The sequence below is a fragment of the Rana temporaria genome, chromosome 4, assembly GCF_905171775.1.
Source record: "Rana temporaria chromosome 4, aRanTem1.1, whole genome shotgun sequence".
NCBI lineage: Eukaryota > Metazoa > Chordata > Amphibia > Anura > Ranidae > Rana > Rana temporaria.
Window position 1 is genome coordinate 480,479,298 of NC_053492.1, and position 16,078 is coordinate 480,495,375.

The 16,078-nt window shown below is 50.2% G+C and overlaps 1 protein-coding gene across 1 annotated transcript in view; it reads left to right on the forward strand.

Annotated features, from left to right (window-relative positions):
• The window catches only part of RBKS (ribokinase), a 48,738-nt gene extending 38,981 nt beyond the window's left edge, over positions 1 to 9,757 (forward strand). The window contains exon 8 of the mRNA XM_040351859.1: positions 9,522 to 9,757. Coding sequence (XP_040207793.1) covers positions 9,522 to 9,698 — 177 coding nt within the window. The 3' untranslated portion in view covers positions 9,699 to 9,757. The remainder of the gene's footprint in view (positions 1 to 9,521) is intronic.
• Positions 9,758 to 16,078: the final 6,321 nt, after the last annotated feature.

Consider the following 16,078-nt stretch of genomic DNA (forward strand, 5'->3'; position numbering starts at 1 on the left):
CTCTTTCCTCTCTCTCTCCCATCTCTATCATCTCTCTCTCCCCCCCCCATCTCTATCCTCTCTCTCTCTTCTCCCCATCTCTCTCTCTTTCCTCTCTCTCCCCTATCTCTATCATCCCCCCCATCTCTATCATCTCTCTCTCTTCTCCCCATCTCTCTCTCTCTCCCATCTCTCTCTCCCCCCCATCTCTATCATCTCTCTCTCTCTCCCCATCTCTCTCTCCCCATCTCTCTCTCCCCATCTCTCTCTCTCTTCCCCGTATCTCTCTTCTCTCTTCCCTGTCTCTCTCTCTCTCTTCCCCGTATCTCTCTTCTCTCTTCCCCGTCTCTCTCTCTCTCTTCTCTCTTCCCCGTCTCTCTCTCTTTCTTCCCCATATCTCTCTTCTCTCTTCCCCATCTCTCTCTTCTCTCTTCCCCATCTCTCTCTTTTCTCTCTCTCCTTCCATATCTCTCTCTCCCCATATCTCTCTCATCTCTCTCTTCCCCTCTCTCGCTCTTTCCTCTCTCTCTCTTCTCTCTTTACTCTCTCTCTCTCCCCTCTATCTCTCTCTCTTCTCCCTCTGCCCCCCCCCATTTCACTCTCTCTCTCTTTCCTCTCTCTCTCCTCCCCCATCTCTCTCTCCCCTGTCTCTCTCTTCTCTCCTCCCGTCTCTCTCTTTCTCTTCCCCCCCCCACCTCTCTACATGCCCTGGTTTAGGTGGAGCGCCTCCTTAGTAACACTGAAAGAAATCCCGTCAGCTCTGAATGTCCCGTGCGATGACTACATTGCCTCCGCTGTGCTGAAATCCCAAGCGGTGTTGTCATCCCTTCCTGAGTTCTCCCCTGCTGGACTACAGAACACCGCTGTCTCTTCGAAACTAAAAGAGGAGGTGTTCTGTAGCCCTTCATGGGGAGACACGCACTCTTGGTAGAGACGATGAGCCTGTTCAGGCGCGGTCCACCATTGTCACTATCGGGAAGCCCCGGTCCAGGGCGATCGCGTGCAGCTGACGCTGGAGGGGGGGGGGGAGACAGGAAAATTATAAAAAAGGCTGCAGGAGATCCGCAAACTTTATATACAGAGAAACAAAAGATCAAAAAGGAAAAAAAGAAACATTGAAAAAAGAAGAAAAAATAAAAATAGAAAAAAGAAGAAAAAAGAAACATTGGAAAAAGAAACATTGGCCCGGATTCAAGAAGCAATTACGCCCGTGTAACCATAGGTTACGCAGCGCAATTGCTTACTTGCTCCGGCGTTACGAATGCTCCTGATTCAGGAACATCGTAACGCCGACTGCAGCCTAAGATCTGCGCGGCATAAGGCTCTTATGCCACGCATATTTTAGGCTGCATTCTTGCGATGACCGCTAGGGGGCGCTCCCATTGTGCTCAGTGTATAGTATGCAAATTGCATACTAACACCGATTCACAATGTTGCGCGAGCCCTGCGTACGCAAGTTACGTTGTTTCGTACGGCATGTTTAGCGTAAGGCTGCCCCTTCTAATAGTAGGGGCAGCCAATGCTAAAGTATACCCGTCACTCCCGCGTCGCGAAATTTGAATTTCACGTCGTTTGCGTAAGTGATTCGTGAATGGCGCTGGACGCCATTCACGTTCACTTGGAAGCAAATGACGTCCTTGCGAAAGTTTCCCGACGGAGCATGCGCTCTACGCTCGGCGCGGGAGCGCGCCTAATTTAAATGATTCCCGCCCCCTACGGGATCATTTAAATTGCGTGCTCTAGCGCGGGGCAATTTTGCCGGCGCGCCCGCGCAATTCACGGCGCTTCTGCTCCGTGAATCAAGGGCAGCAGAGCAAATTTGCGGGGGCGCAGGGCAAAATCGTTGCCCTGCGCCTCTGTAAATAATGCGCAAATCTCTTTGAATCCGGGCCAGTGAAAAAAGAAGAAAAAAGAAAGATTGAAAAAAGAAAGATTTTAGTACAAAGTGACGAGTGTTGGGTTCAGATCTACAATTATCATGTGAGATGTTTCATCACCGACCACAAATTCTTCTCGTGGCCGTCGGATGGCGTCACCGGAGTTCATCTGCTCGCGGTCTCTAGAATTCTGCTCATTGGGGGTCGATGTTTGTAGGGGGGGGGGGGGGGCCCACCCCCCGCAGGTATTTGGAAGCCATTCCTGGCCATGTGGGGTACATCTGGGCCAACATGTTCACCATTAATGATCATTCTTCTCCTCCTGACCACAAATGGAGGAGAGTTTTGGGAAAGAATGCGCCGCAGATTTGGCCCCTTTGAAGTCTTGTTGGGGTGGTGAATGGGGGGGGATTATGACGCAAGGTGTGTCATGGCCCAGGAATGTCGGGGTTAATCGTTGACACTTTGACTCCCCCGGGTGACTCACTCTTCAGTCACTCGGGGGAGGTGAGCCGGCGATGTCGGTTCCCACCACTTATGGTGGCACAAGGGAGAGAATTGTGGCGCCCCCTATAGTCCATGGAGGGGTTATCACCAGCAGATGGCAATACCTCACCAGCAGATGGCAATACCCCACGTCTTATCTCCAACCGCTGAATGTGGAGCCAAAGCCGCCGTGCATGCGTGTGTCGCCCGGACACTTCTTCCTGCTGAGTCTCATCCACAGGCCATTTATAAAGTCTTGTAGTGTGAACTCATCCCAAGAAATGTTAACTCTTTGCTGTTCCATGTTTCCATAAATGGATTGCTTATAGTGATTGTACCAGTAGCGGCTGGTGCTCAAATTTTTTTTTGGGGGGGCACAAACAAACTGAAAAAAAAAACATCAACTGCATCCACTGTGCCCATCAAGCACAGCCACTGTGCCATCAATTGCTGCCAGTGTGCCCATCAATTGCTGCCAGTGTGCCCATCAATTGCTGCCAGTGTGCCCATCAATTGCTGCCAGTGTGCCCCATCAATTGCTGCCAGTGTGCCCATCAATTGCTGCCAGTGTGCCCCATCAATTGCTGCCAGTGTGCCCCATCAATTGCTGCCAGTGTGCCCCATCAATTGCTGCCAGTGTGCCCCATAAATTGCCACTACTGTGCCCCATCAAGCGCAGCCACTGTGCCATCAAACGCAGCTACTGTACCCATCAATTGTTGCCAGTGTGCTCATCAATTGCTGCCAGTGTGTTCCATCAATTGCTGGCAGTGTGTCCCATCAATTGCTGCCAGTGTGTTCCATCAATTTCTGCCAGTGTGCCCCATCAATTGCCGCTACTGTGCCCATCAATTGATGCCAGTGTGTCCCATGAATTGCTGCTACTGTGCCCATCAATTGCTGCTACTGTGCCCATCAATTGCTGCCAGTGTGTCCCATCAATTGCTGCTACTGTGCCCATCAATTGCTGCTACTGTGCCCATCAATTGCTGCCAGTGTGTCCCATCAATTGCTGCCAGTGTGTCCCATCAATTGCTGCCAGTGTGTCCCATCAATTGCTGCCAGTGTGCCCATCAATTTCTGCCAGTGTGACCCATAAATTGCCGCTACTGTGCCCATCAATTGCTGCCAGTGTGTCCCATCAATTGCTGCCAGTGTATCCCATCAATTGCTGCCAGTGTGCCCATCAATTGCTGCCAGTGTGCCCCATCAATTGCCGCTACTGTGCCCATCAATTTCTGCCAGTGTGCCCCATCAATTGCCGCTACTGTGCCCATCAATTGCTGCCAGTGTGTCCCATCAAATGCTGCCAGTGTGTCGTCGTCCCCCCCGCGCGGACACTTACCTATCTTGGGTCACGGGGTTGTCCTCCTCGCTCCGAGTCCTCCATGTCTTCTCCCGTCCTCTGCTATGATTGGACGCCTGATAGGCATCCAATCACACCGCCTGCCGCTTCAGCCAATCAGGTGACAGGGTAACCAGACCCGAGCACCTGATTGGCTGAGAGACTGGTGAGTGTTAGGGAAGGGAATAAATCGCTTCCCTAACACAACACTGAGTAAACAGCGAACGCCCAGCAGTGCGCCCGCTGTTTATCAATTTGGAAGCCTATTAGAGCCCACGGCTCTGATCAGGCACTTCCAAAAAAAACACCCCTGTAATTCAGATGCCTGGCGCCCGACAAGGGGGCTGGACACCTGAATAGGGGGCGGCAGCGGCGACCATAGATGGATTGCGGCACCACAGATAGTCAGTAGACTGCAGACATAGTACAGGAGATGGTCAGAGACTGCAGACATAGTACAGGAGATGATCAGAGACTGCAGACATAATACAGGAGATGATCAGAGACTGCAGACATGATACAAGAGATGATCAGAGACTGCAGACATGTTACAAGAGATGGTCAGAGACTGCAGACATAATACAGGAGATGATCAGAGACTGCAGACATAGTACAGGAGATGGTCAGAGACTGCAGACATAATACAGGAGACGGTCAGAGACTGCAGACATAGTACAGGAGATGATCAGAGACTGCAGACATAGTACAGGAGATGGTCAGAGACTGCAGACATAATACAGGAGATGATCAGAGACTGCAGACATAATACAGGAGATGGTCAGAGACTGCAGACATGATACAAGAGATGATCAGAGACTGCAGACATGTTACAAGAGATGGTCAGAGACTGCAGACATAGTACAGGAGATGATCAGAGACTGCAGACATAGTACAGGAGATGGTCAGAGACTGCAGACATAATACAGGAGATGATCAGAGACTGCAGACATAATACAGGAGATGGTCAGAGACTGCAGACATGATACAGGAGATGATCAGAGACTGCAGACATAGTACAGGAGATGGTCAGAGACTGCAGACATAATACAGGAGATGATCAGAGACCCCAGACATAGTACAGGAGATGATCAGAGACTGCAGACATAGTACAGGAGATGGTCAGAGACTGCAGACATAGTACAGGAGATGATCAGAGACTGCAGACATAATACAGGAGATGATCAGAGACTGCAGACATGATACAAGAGATGATCAGAGACTGCAGACATGTTACAAGAGATGGTCAGAGACTGCAGACATAATACAGGAGATGATCAGAGACTGCAGACATAGTACAGGAGATGGTCAGAGACTGCAGACATAGTACAGGAGATGATCAGAGACTGCAGACATAGTACAGGAGATGGTCAGAGACTGCAGACATAATACAGGAGATGATCAGAGACTGCAGACATAATACAGGAGATGGTCAGAGACTGCAGACATGATACAAGAGATGATCAGAGACTGCAGACATGTTACAAGAGATGGTCAGAGACTGCAGACATAGTACAGGAGATGATCAGAGACTGCAGACATAGTACAGGAGATGGTCAGAGACTGCAGACATAATACAGGAGATGATCAGAGACTGCAGACATAATACAGGAGATGGTCAGAGACTGCAGACATGATACAGGAGATGATCAGAGACTGCAGACATAGTACAGGAGATGGTCAGAGACTGCAGACATACTACAGGAGATGGTCAGAGACTGCAGACATAGTACAGGAGATGGTCAGAGACTGCAGACATACTACAGGAGATGGTCAGAGACTGCAGACATACTACAGGAGATGATCAGAGACTGCAGACATAATACAGGAGATGATCAGAGACTGCAGACATAGTACAGGAGATGATCAGAGACTGCAGACATAGTACAGGAGATGGTCAGAGACTGCAGACATACTACAGGAGATGGTCAGAGACTGCAGACACAGTACAGGAGATGATCAGAGACTGCAGACATAGTACAGGAGATGATCAGAGACTGCAGACATAGTACAGGAGATGATCAGAGACTGCAGACACAGTACAGGAGATGATCAGAGACTGCAGACATAGTACAGGAGATGATCAGAGACTGCAGACATAATACAGGAGATGGTCAGAGACTGCAGACATAGTACAGGAGATGGTCAGAGACTGCAGAAATAATACAGGAGATGATCAGAGACTGCAGACATAGTACAGGAGATGATCAGAGACTGCAGACATAATACAGGAGATGGTCAGAGACTGCAGACATAATACAGGAGATGGTCAGAGACTGCAGACATGATACAGGAGATGGCCAGAGACTGCAGACATAGTACAGGAGATGGTCAGAGACTGCAGACATACTACAGGAGCTGATCAGAGACTGCAGACATAGTACAGGAGATGATCAGAGACTGCAGACATAGTACAGGAGATGGTCAGAGACTGCAGAAATAATACAGGAGATGATCAGAGACTGCAGACATAGTACAGGAGATGATCAGAGACTGCAGACATAGTACAGGAGATGATCAGAGACTGCAGACACAGTACAGGAGATGGTCAGAGACTGCAGAAATAATACAGGAGATGATCAGAGACTGCAGACATAGTACAGGAGATGATCAGAGACTGCAGACACAGTACAGGAGATGGTCAGAGACTGCAGAAATAATACAGGAGATGATCAGAGACTGCAGACATAGTACAGGAGATGATCAGAGACTGCAGACATAGTACAGGAGATGATCAGAGACTGCAGACACAGTACAGGAGATGGTCAGAGACTGCAGAAATAATACAGGAGATGATCAGAGACTGCAGACATAGTACAGGAGATGATCAGAGACTGCAGACATAGTACAGGAGATGATCAGAGACTGCAGACATAGTACAGGAGATGATCAGAGACTGCAGACATACTACAGGAGATGATCAGAGACTGCAGCTATAGTACAGGAGATGATCAGAGACTGCAGACATAGTACAGGAGATGATCAGAGACTGCAGACATGGTACAGGAGATGATCAGAGACTGCAGACATAATACAGGAGATGATCAGAGACTGCAGCCATAGTACAGGAGATGGTCAGAGACTGCAGACATAATACAGGAGATGGTCAGAGACTGCAGACATAATACAGGAGATAATCAGAGACTGCAGACATAGTACAGGAGATGGTCAGAGACTGCAGACATACTACAGGAGATGGTCAGAGACTGCAGACATAGTACAGGAGATGGTCAGAGACTGCAGACATAATACAGGAGATGGTCAGAGACTGCAGACATAGTACAGAAGATGGTCAGAGACTGCAGACATAGTACAGGAGATGGTCAGAGACTGCAGACATGATACAGGAGATAGTCAGAGACTGCAGACATAATACAGGAGATGGTCAGAGACTGCAGACATGGTACAGGAGATGGTCAGAGACTGCAGACATGATACAGGAGATGATCAGAGACTGCAGACATAGTACAGGAGATGATCAGAGACTGCAGACATAGTACAGAAGATGGTCAGAGACTGCAGACATAGTACAGGAGATGGTCAGAGACTGCAGACATGATACAGGAGATGGTCAGAGACTGCAGACATGGTACAGGAGATGGTCAGAGACTGCAGACATGATACAGGAGATGATCAGAGACTGCAGACATAGTACAGGAGATGATCAGAGACTGCAGACACAGTACAGGAGATGGTCAGAGACTGCAGAAATAATACAGGAGATGATCAGAGACTGCAGACATAGTACAGGAGATGATCAGAGACTGCAGACATAGTACAGGAGATGATCAGAGACTGCAGACATAGTACAGGAGATGATCAGAGACTGCAGACATACTACAGGAGATGATCAGAGACTGCAGCTATAGTACAGGAGATGATCAGAGACTGCAGACATAGTACAGGAGATGATCAGAGACTGCAGACATGGTACAGGAGATGATCAGAGACTGCAGACATAATACAGGAGATGATCAGAGACTGCAGCCATAGTACAGGAGATGGTCAGAGACTGCAGACATAATACAGGAGATGGTCAGAGACTGCAGACATAATACAGGAGATAATCAGAGACTGCAGACATAGTACAGGAGATGGTCAGAGACTGCAGACATACTACAGGAGATGGTCAGAGACTGCAGACATAGTACAGGAGATGGTCAGAGACTGCAGACATAATACAGGAGATGGTCAGAGACTGCAGACATAGTACAGGAGATGGTCAGAGACTGCAGACATGATACAGGAGATAGTCAGAGACTGCAGACATAATACAGGAGATGGTCAGAGACTGCAGACATGGTACAGGAGATGGTCAGAGACTGCAGACATGATACAGGAGATGATCAGAGACTGCAGACATAGTACAGGAGATGATCAGAGACTGCAGACATAGTACAGAAGATGGTCAGAGACTGCAGACATAGTACAGGAGATGGTCAGAGACTGCAGACATGATACAGGAGATGGTCAGAGACTGCAGACATGGTACAGGAGATGGTCAGAGACTGCAGACATGATACAGGAGATAGTCAGAGACTGCAGACATAATACAGGAGATGGTCAGAGACTGCAGACATGGTACAGGAGATGGTCAGAGACTGCAGACATGGTACAGGAGATGATCAGAGACTGCAGACATAGTACAGGAGATGATCAGAGACTGCAGACATAGTACAGGAGATGATCAAAGACTGCAGACATAATACAGGAGATGGTCAGAGACTGAAGACATAGTACAGGAGATGGTCAGAGACTGCAGACATAGTACAGGAGAGGGTCAGAGACTGCAGACATGATAAATGAGTAGAGCCATCCATCATCTTCTAACCTCCTGAATATTTCGGCAGACATTCTCACTCATCAGATTTTCTAGAACATTCCGCATCCTCTGGACTGGCAGCGCTGCCAACAGGAAAGGTATTTCCACAATGGAGATCAGGGGGCACGGGCCGCGGGGGGGCAGATCTTCCGTCCGGGGCGAGTTCTGCTTGTGAGGTGGAAATCACATTAATAAATAGCGTCTAGACGTAGATTTATAGGAACGCGGAGAACAATGCCGAGCCGCCCGGGTTATTTTTACAGCATTTAACGAGCGGGTTTGGCTCAGGTCCTGCCTATTGGTGCCCCGGCCAGCTCCGGCCGAGCCATCAGATCCTGTTTTCACCGTTTCCATCCGCGAGGCGCAGAGGTCTGAAAAACACGCGGAGGCCCCAATGACTCCCAAACTTAACCCCAATGTGTGCCAGAACCCCCTGAGGTGACCTGCTGCCTCCCGGCTCCCAAGTGAGCGTAACAGGACTAAACATCCCTCTTCAGGCACTTTCTCTCAGGACCCTGGGAAGGCCGAGGGTCCCAAATCCAATGAGAATTCACTGCATTATCCTACACCCGCTGTGCCCATTATGAGGGGTTCCCACCATCCCTGTGCTGAGTTCCTGGGTCTGTACACCCCGCTGTGCCCATTATGAGGGGTTCCCACCATCCCTGTGCTGAGTTCCCCGGGTCTGTACACCCGCTGTGCCCATTATGAGGGGTTCCCACCATCCCTGTGCTGAGTTCCTGGGTCTGTACACCCTCTGTGCCCATTATGAGGGGTTCCCACCATCCCTGTGCTGAGTTCCCGGGTCTGTACACCCGCTGTGCCCATTATGAGGGATTTGAAATGAAGGTTTCATGCAGACAGTGGGCGGGTCCCGGGAATGTCAGTGGGCGGGCTCTGGCTCTTGATTGGCTTCCTCACTTGTTACGATGTGTTCTGTACCTTTAACATGAAATCAGTTGTATCTTTAGCCTGGACCTGTCTGTATATTATAATGACCCCTCTTTCCTTCCAGGGGGCCGGGGACAGCTTTATTGGGGCGCTGGCCTTCTACCTCGCCCATCATCCTCATCTCAGCATCGAAGAAATGGTGAAGAGGTCAAACCAGATTGCGTCAGTGAGTGTCCAATCGGCCGGAACGCAGACATCCTATCCGTCCCGGAAGAACCTTCCTCAGGATATCTTCTCTTAGAGGAAACGATCGTCTCTTCCCCACCCCCACTCCGAAAATATATTATTATTATATGGTAACCTGAAACGACCCCTTCATTATATAACGTGCCGCCTTCTACTGAACGCCCTCACCCCGCCTTCCACTGAACGCCCTCACCCGCCTTCCACTGAACGCCCTCACCCCGCCTTCTACTGAACGCCCTCACCCGCCTTCTACTGAACGCCCTCACCCCGCCTTCCACTGAACGCCCTCACCCCGCCTTCTTCTGAACGCCCTCCCCCCGCCTTCCACTGAACGCCCTCACCCCGCCTTCTACTGAACGCCCTCACCCGCCTTCTACTGAACGCCCTCACCCGCCTTCTACTGAACGCCCTCACCCCGCCTTCCACTGAACGCCCGCCTCCAACTGAACGCCCTCACCCCGCCTTCTACTGAACGCCCTCACCCCGCCTTCCACTGAACGCCCTCACCCCGCCTTCTACTGAACGCCCTCACCCGCCTTCTACTGAACGCCCTCACCCCGCCTTCCACTGAACGCCCGCCTCCAACTGAACGCCCTCACCCCGCCTTCTTCTGAACGCCCTCACCCCGCCTTCTACCGAATGCTCTCACCCCGCCTTCTACCGAACGCCCTCACCCCGCCTTCCACTGAACGCCCTCACCCCGCCTTCTACTGAACGCCCTCACCCCGCCTTCTACTGAACGCCCTCACCCCGCCTTCTACTGAACGCCCTCACCCCGCCTTCTACTGAACGCCCTCACCCCGCCTTCCACTGAACGCCCGCCTCCGACTGAACGCCCTCACCCCGCCTTCTTCTGAACGCCCTCACCCCGCCTTCTACCGAACGCCCTCACCCCGCCTTCCACTGAACGCCCTCACCCCGCCTTCTACTGAACGCCCTCACCCCGCCTTCTACTGAACGCCCTCACCCCGCCTTCTACTGAACGCCCTCACCCCGCCTTCTACTGAACGCCCTCACCCCGCCTTCTACTGAACGCCCTCACCCCGCCTTCCACTGAACGCCCGCCTCCGACTGAACGCCCTCACCCCGCCTTCTTCTGAACGCCCTCACCCCGCCTTCTACTGAACGCCCTCACCCCGCCTTCCACTGAACGCCCGCCTCCGACTGAACGCCCTCACCCCGCCTTCTACCGAATGCTCTCACCCCGCCTTCTACCGAACGCCCTCACCCCGCCTCCGACTGAACGCCCTCACCCTGCCTTCTACTGAACGCCCTCACCCCGCCTTCTACTGAACGCCCTCACCCCGCCTTCTACTGAACGCCCTCACCCCGCCTTCTACTGAACGCCCTCACCCCGCCTTCTACTGAATGCCCTCACCCCGCCTCCTACTGAGATACGACGGCGCATCCGTGCACTTACGCGGCGTATGAGAAGATACGCTGGCGTAAGTGCTTTCAGAATCTGGGCCCATGTCTTTATGGAGTTGCCCCCCACCTCTCCCCATAGCCATTAATATGGAGTTGCCTCCTATGTGACTATAACACCTTCCACTCTTCTGGAAAAACTTTTCACAAGATTTTGGAGGGTGTCTGTGGAAATGTGTCCTATCTGTGAGGTCAGGTAATGATCTTGGGGGAGAAGACCAAGCTTACATGTTGGGCCTCACATTGGTCTCCAAAAAAAAAAAAGACCTGGCATGATCAGAATTTCAATTTATCCCAATGGTGTTCATTAGGGTTGAGGTCAGGGCTCTGTGCAGAACACCCGAGTTCCTCTGCACCTCAAACCTACTAAAGACCTTTGGAATGATAAGAACTCATCCCAAAGGTGTTCCGTAGGGCAGCAACTAATGTTAGGTGAGAAGACATTATACCAAAGGTCTTTTAAAAGTAGGGTAAGGGGCAGGGCTCTGTGCAGGACGCTTGAGCTCCTCCACAACAAAAAAATCAAACCGTCAGTTATGGTGGAACAGAAAAGGGTCTTCACCAAACTGTTACCATAAGGTTGGAAGAGCCCAATTGTCTACAATGTCTTTGTATGATGGAGGATCACCGGGACCCTTCACTGGAGACCCCTGAACTCCATCATTGGGGGGGAGGGGTTCACATAGTTTGTATCATATAATGTATCCGTTTGGCATAGGATGACCCTATTACCATTATTGATTGAGGAACCTCCACAGACCCACAGCCTGAACCTGGATATTCTGAATCTCGCAGAGAAATATTTCCTTCATGTATTAAACTGATCACCCCTCATAAAGCCGATGTTATCGATCATCTCCATTGTGTACATTTATTTCGCTCATCTGCCCCTTTCCATGTGTGCAAATGTTTCCCTAAACACACAATCATGACCAATGAGAAATACACAGAGCTACCTGAAACGTGATCAGTGAAGTTGAACTCCGGGAAGGAGACGCAATCTACCCCGGCCGATGTTCTGCCGAGAAAGGTCCCCCTGTCGGAAAATGCCCACTGTGTACTGCGCAGGCGCAATACGGAGGACAAAGGAGCCGCCAAAAGTCTCTGCACATGATCAGCTGTACCCGGCACCTGCGCAATTAAGACTACATTGTGCCACGCGCCCCCCGATGCTCGTGCAACTCTGCAACGGGGAAGTGCAATATTCATAGAACAAGGGGCGGATGTATTGTCGAGAAGCGTGTAAGGGGCGGATGTGTTGTCGAGAAGCGTGTAAGGGGCGGATGTATTGTCGAGAAGCGTGTAAGGGGCGGATGTGTTGTCGAGAAGCGTGTAAGGGGCGGATGTATTGTTGAGAAGCGTGTAATGGGCGGATGTGTTGTCGAGAAGCGTGTAAGGGGCGGATGTGTTGTCGAGAAGCGTGTAAGGGGCGGATGTGTTGTCGAGAAGCGTGTAAGGGGCGGATGTATTGTCGAGAAGCGTGTAAGGGGCGGATGTGTTGTCGAGAAGCTTGTAAGGGGCGGCTGTATTGTCGAGAAGCGTGTAAGGGGCGGCTGTGTTGTCGAGAAGCGTGTAAGGGGCAGATGTGTTGTCGAGAAGCGTGTAAGGGGCGGATGTATTGTTGAGAAGCGTGTAAGGGGCGGATGTGTTGTCGAGAAGCATGTAAGGGGCGGATGTATTGTCGAGAAGCGTGTAAGGGGCGGATGTGTTGTCGAGAAGCGTGTAAGGGGCGGATGTATTGTTGAGAAGCGTGTAATGGGCGGATGTGTTGTCGAGAAGCGTGTAAGGGGCGGATGTGTTGTCGAGAAGCGTGTAAGGGGCGGATGTGTTGTCGAGAAGCGTGTAAGGGGCGGATGTATTGTCGAGAAGCGTGTAAGGGGCGGATGTGTTGTCGAGAAGCGTGTAAGGGGCGGATGTGTTGTCGAGAAGCGTGTAAGGGGCGGATGTGTTGTCGAGAAGCTTGTAAGGGGAGGATGTATTGTCGAGAAGCGTGTAAGGGGCGGATGTATTGTCGAGAAGCTTGTAAGGGGCGGATGTATTGTCGAGAAGCTTGTAAGGGGTGGATGTATTGTCGAGAAGCGTGTAAGGGGTGGATGTATTGTCGAGAAGCGTGTAAGGGGCGGATGCCTACAGAAGAGGCCGCATTTTACGACGATGGGCGGAGGTTTTCTCAATAAACTTTACACGTCTTTAACTACCCAACACAAGCAATTGCCCATTGTTGTAAAATACGGCCTCTTCTGTAGGTATCCGCCCCTTACACGCTTCTCGACAATACATCCGCCCCTTACACGCTTCTCGACAATACATCCGCCCCTTTCCTTTCAGAATTCCACCCCCCATTGTATGAGCTCTACCCATCATGCAGCCTCTTCTGTAGGCATCCGCCCCTTGCAAAGTTGCATGAGCATTGAGAGCGCGTGGCACAATGTCATCTCGATTGCGCAGGCGCTGTGTACAGCTGTTTATGTTGGGGGATTTTCGGCAGATCCGCTGAGCTCCGTACTGCGCAAGCGCTGTGCAGTACAGGGTGGGCATTATTCGATGGGGGACCTTTCTCGGCACAACACCGGCAGTGGTTGCTGCAAGGGGTACAGTCATGGGCAAAAATCTTGGCACCCCTGCATTTCTGGTGCAAGAGGCGGATACCAAATCTAATACTCACACCGCTTGTATTTATATTATACATTTCATGATGTGTCAGTAATTACACTTCTGCATTCATTTGTGTCTTTTATCTCAGCCCAGTTCAGCTGCAGCACACACATCCATTGTCCTGCTATACAGGCGCTCCCCTACTTACAAACAGGAGACAACAGGAAGTGAGAGGAAATCTACCCCTAGGAAGGGAAATTCTCTTCTGTAAGAGGCGTCTCCTGTCCACTGATGCTTTATCACCAATCCTTGTTTCACTAAAAAAAATGTTTTTCAAAAAATCATTTGTCATTGGGCCAGAAAGTGAGGTGCAATCTTCTGAACAGATGCACACAGACAGCAAGACAAATGTTTACAGGGGTGATAACCCTTCCCTATGTTTTCAGAAAAGCTTTAAAAATGTACCAGTTCACAATTACAAACAGATTCTACTTAACCACTTGCCGCCCGCCAATGACATATTGACGGCGGCAAAGTGGTTGTCTGATCCTGACCGGACGTCATATGACGTCCTCAGGATTCTGAGCCGCTGCGGGCTCCCGGGGGCGCGCATCGCGGCGATCGTTGTTGCGGGGTGTCAGTCTGACACCCCGCAACACCGATCTTGGTAAAGAGTCTCTCTCGAATCACGGCTGTTCACGGTGTAAACAGGAAAAGCCGTTGTCGGCTCTTCCTCACTCGTGTCTGACAGACGCGAGTAGAGGAGAGCCGATCTGCGGCTCTCCTGACAGGGGGGGTTCGCGCTGATTGTTTATCAGCGCAGCCCCCCCTCGGATCGCCACATGGACCACCAGGGATGCCCACCCTGGACCACCAGGGTGGGCAAAAAAAAAAAAAAAAAGTCAGTAAAAAAAAAAAAAAAAAAGTCTGTCAAAAAAAAAAAAAAAAAGCATTAAAAATAAAAAGATGCCAATCAGTGCCCACAAATGGGCACTGACTGGCAACATAGCTAAATCAGTGCCGCCCCAGTGTCCATCAGTGCCACCCCACATTGTCCATCAGTGCCACCCTACAGTGTCCATCAGTGCCACCCCACAGTGCCCATCCATGCCCAGTGCCCACCTATCAGTGCCCATCTGTGCCACCCATAAGTAGCCATCAGTGCCACCCATAAGTGCCGCCCATGAGTGCCCATCTGTGCCGCCTATGAGTGCCCAGTGCCGCCCATCAGTGCCGCCCATGAGTGCCCATCAGTGCCGCCCATGAGTGCCCATCAGTGCCGCCCATGAGTGCCCATCAGTGCCGCCTATGTGTGCCCATCAGTGCCGCCTATGTGTGCCCATCAGTGCCGCATACAAGCGCCGCCAATCAGTACCACCACATCTGTGCCCGTCAGTACTACCTCATCGATGCCCATCAGTGCCATCTCATCGGTGCCCATCAGTGCCGCCATATCAGTGCCCGTAATTGAAAGAAAACGTACTTATTTACAAAAAAATTAACAGAAAAAAATAAAAACATATTTTTTTTCAAAATTTTCAGTCTTTTTTTAGTTGTTGCGCACAAAAAAAAAAATCGCAGAGGTGATCAAATACCACCAAAAGAAAGCTCTATTTGTGGGGAAAAAAGGACGCCAGTTTTGTTTGGGTACAGTGTAGCATGACCGCGCAATTGCCATTCAAAGTGCGACAGTGCTGAAAGCTGAAAATTGGCTTGGGCGGGAAGGTGTATACGTGCCCTGTATGGAAGTGGTTAACAACAAACCTACAGTCCCTGTCTTGCTTGTAACCCGGGGAACGCCTGTATATTATATTTTATATATAAATAATAATGTAGAGCTCGGCGATTTTGGCTCCAAAAAAATCTGCGATTTAAAAAAATAAAACACGATTCAAATAAAGTTTTTTTTTTCTGATGGACCCCCCCAAATCAACGGAAAATGGCAACCGGATGGCAGGGGCGGCACGGTTAGTTCAAATATTTTTTGTTTCTTTTTCTTTATCACTTTTTTTTTTTTTTTTTTTTATTTGTAGCTTGTTGTTTACTTTTTTTTGTATAATTTTCTTATTTTTAATATTATTTTCTTATTCTTTACTTTTTTTTATTTGCTTCATTTAATTGTTATTTCTTATTTTTTTTTCACTTAACTTGATTGCTATCACACAGGAGAAAACAATTCCCTGTGTGATAGCAATTGGAGGTGACAGGTTCTCTTTATTGACCCTGTCACCTCCAAAACAGGAGTCCTAGCAGTGCACTGTGCTAGAATGAGCCAGCACAGGATCCCCAGTGGTTGGTGTCCCATAGACATGTGTGATGTTACCTGTGATGAGGGTTCTCCTATGATGGCTTCTCGGTGTCCAGCGATCACAGCTCTCCCCTGTAATCCTCCAGCCAGGGATCAGCACCCTGTCT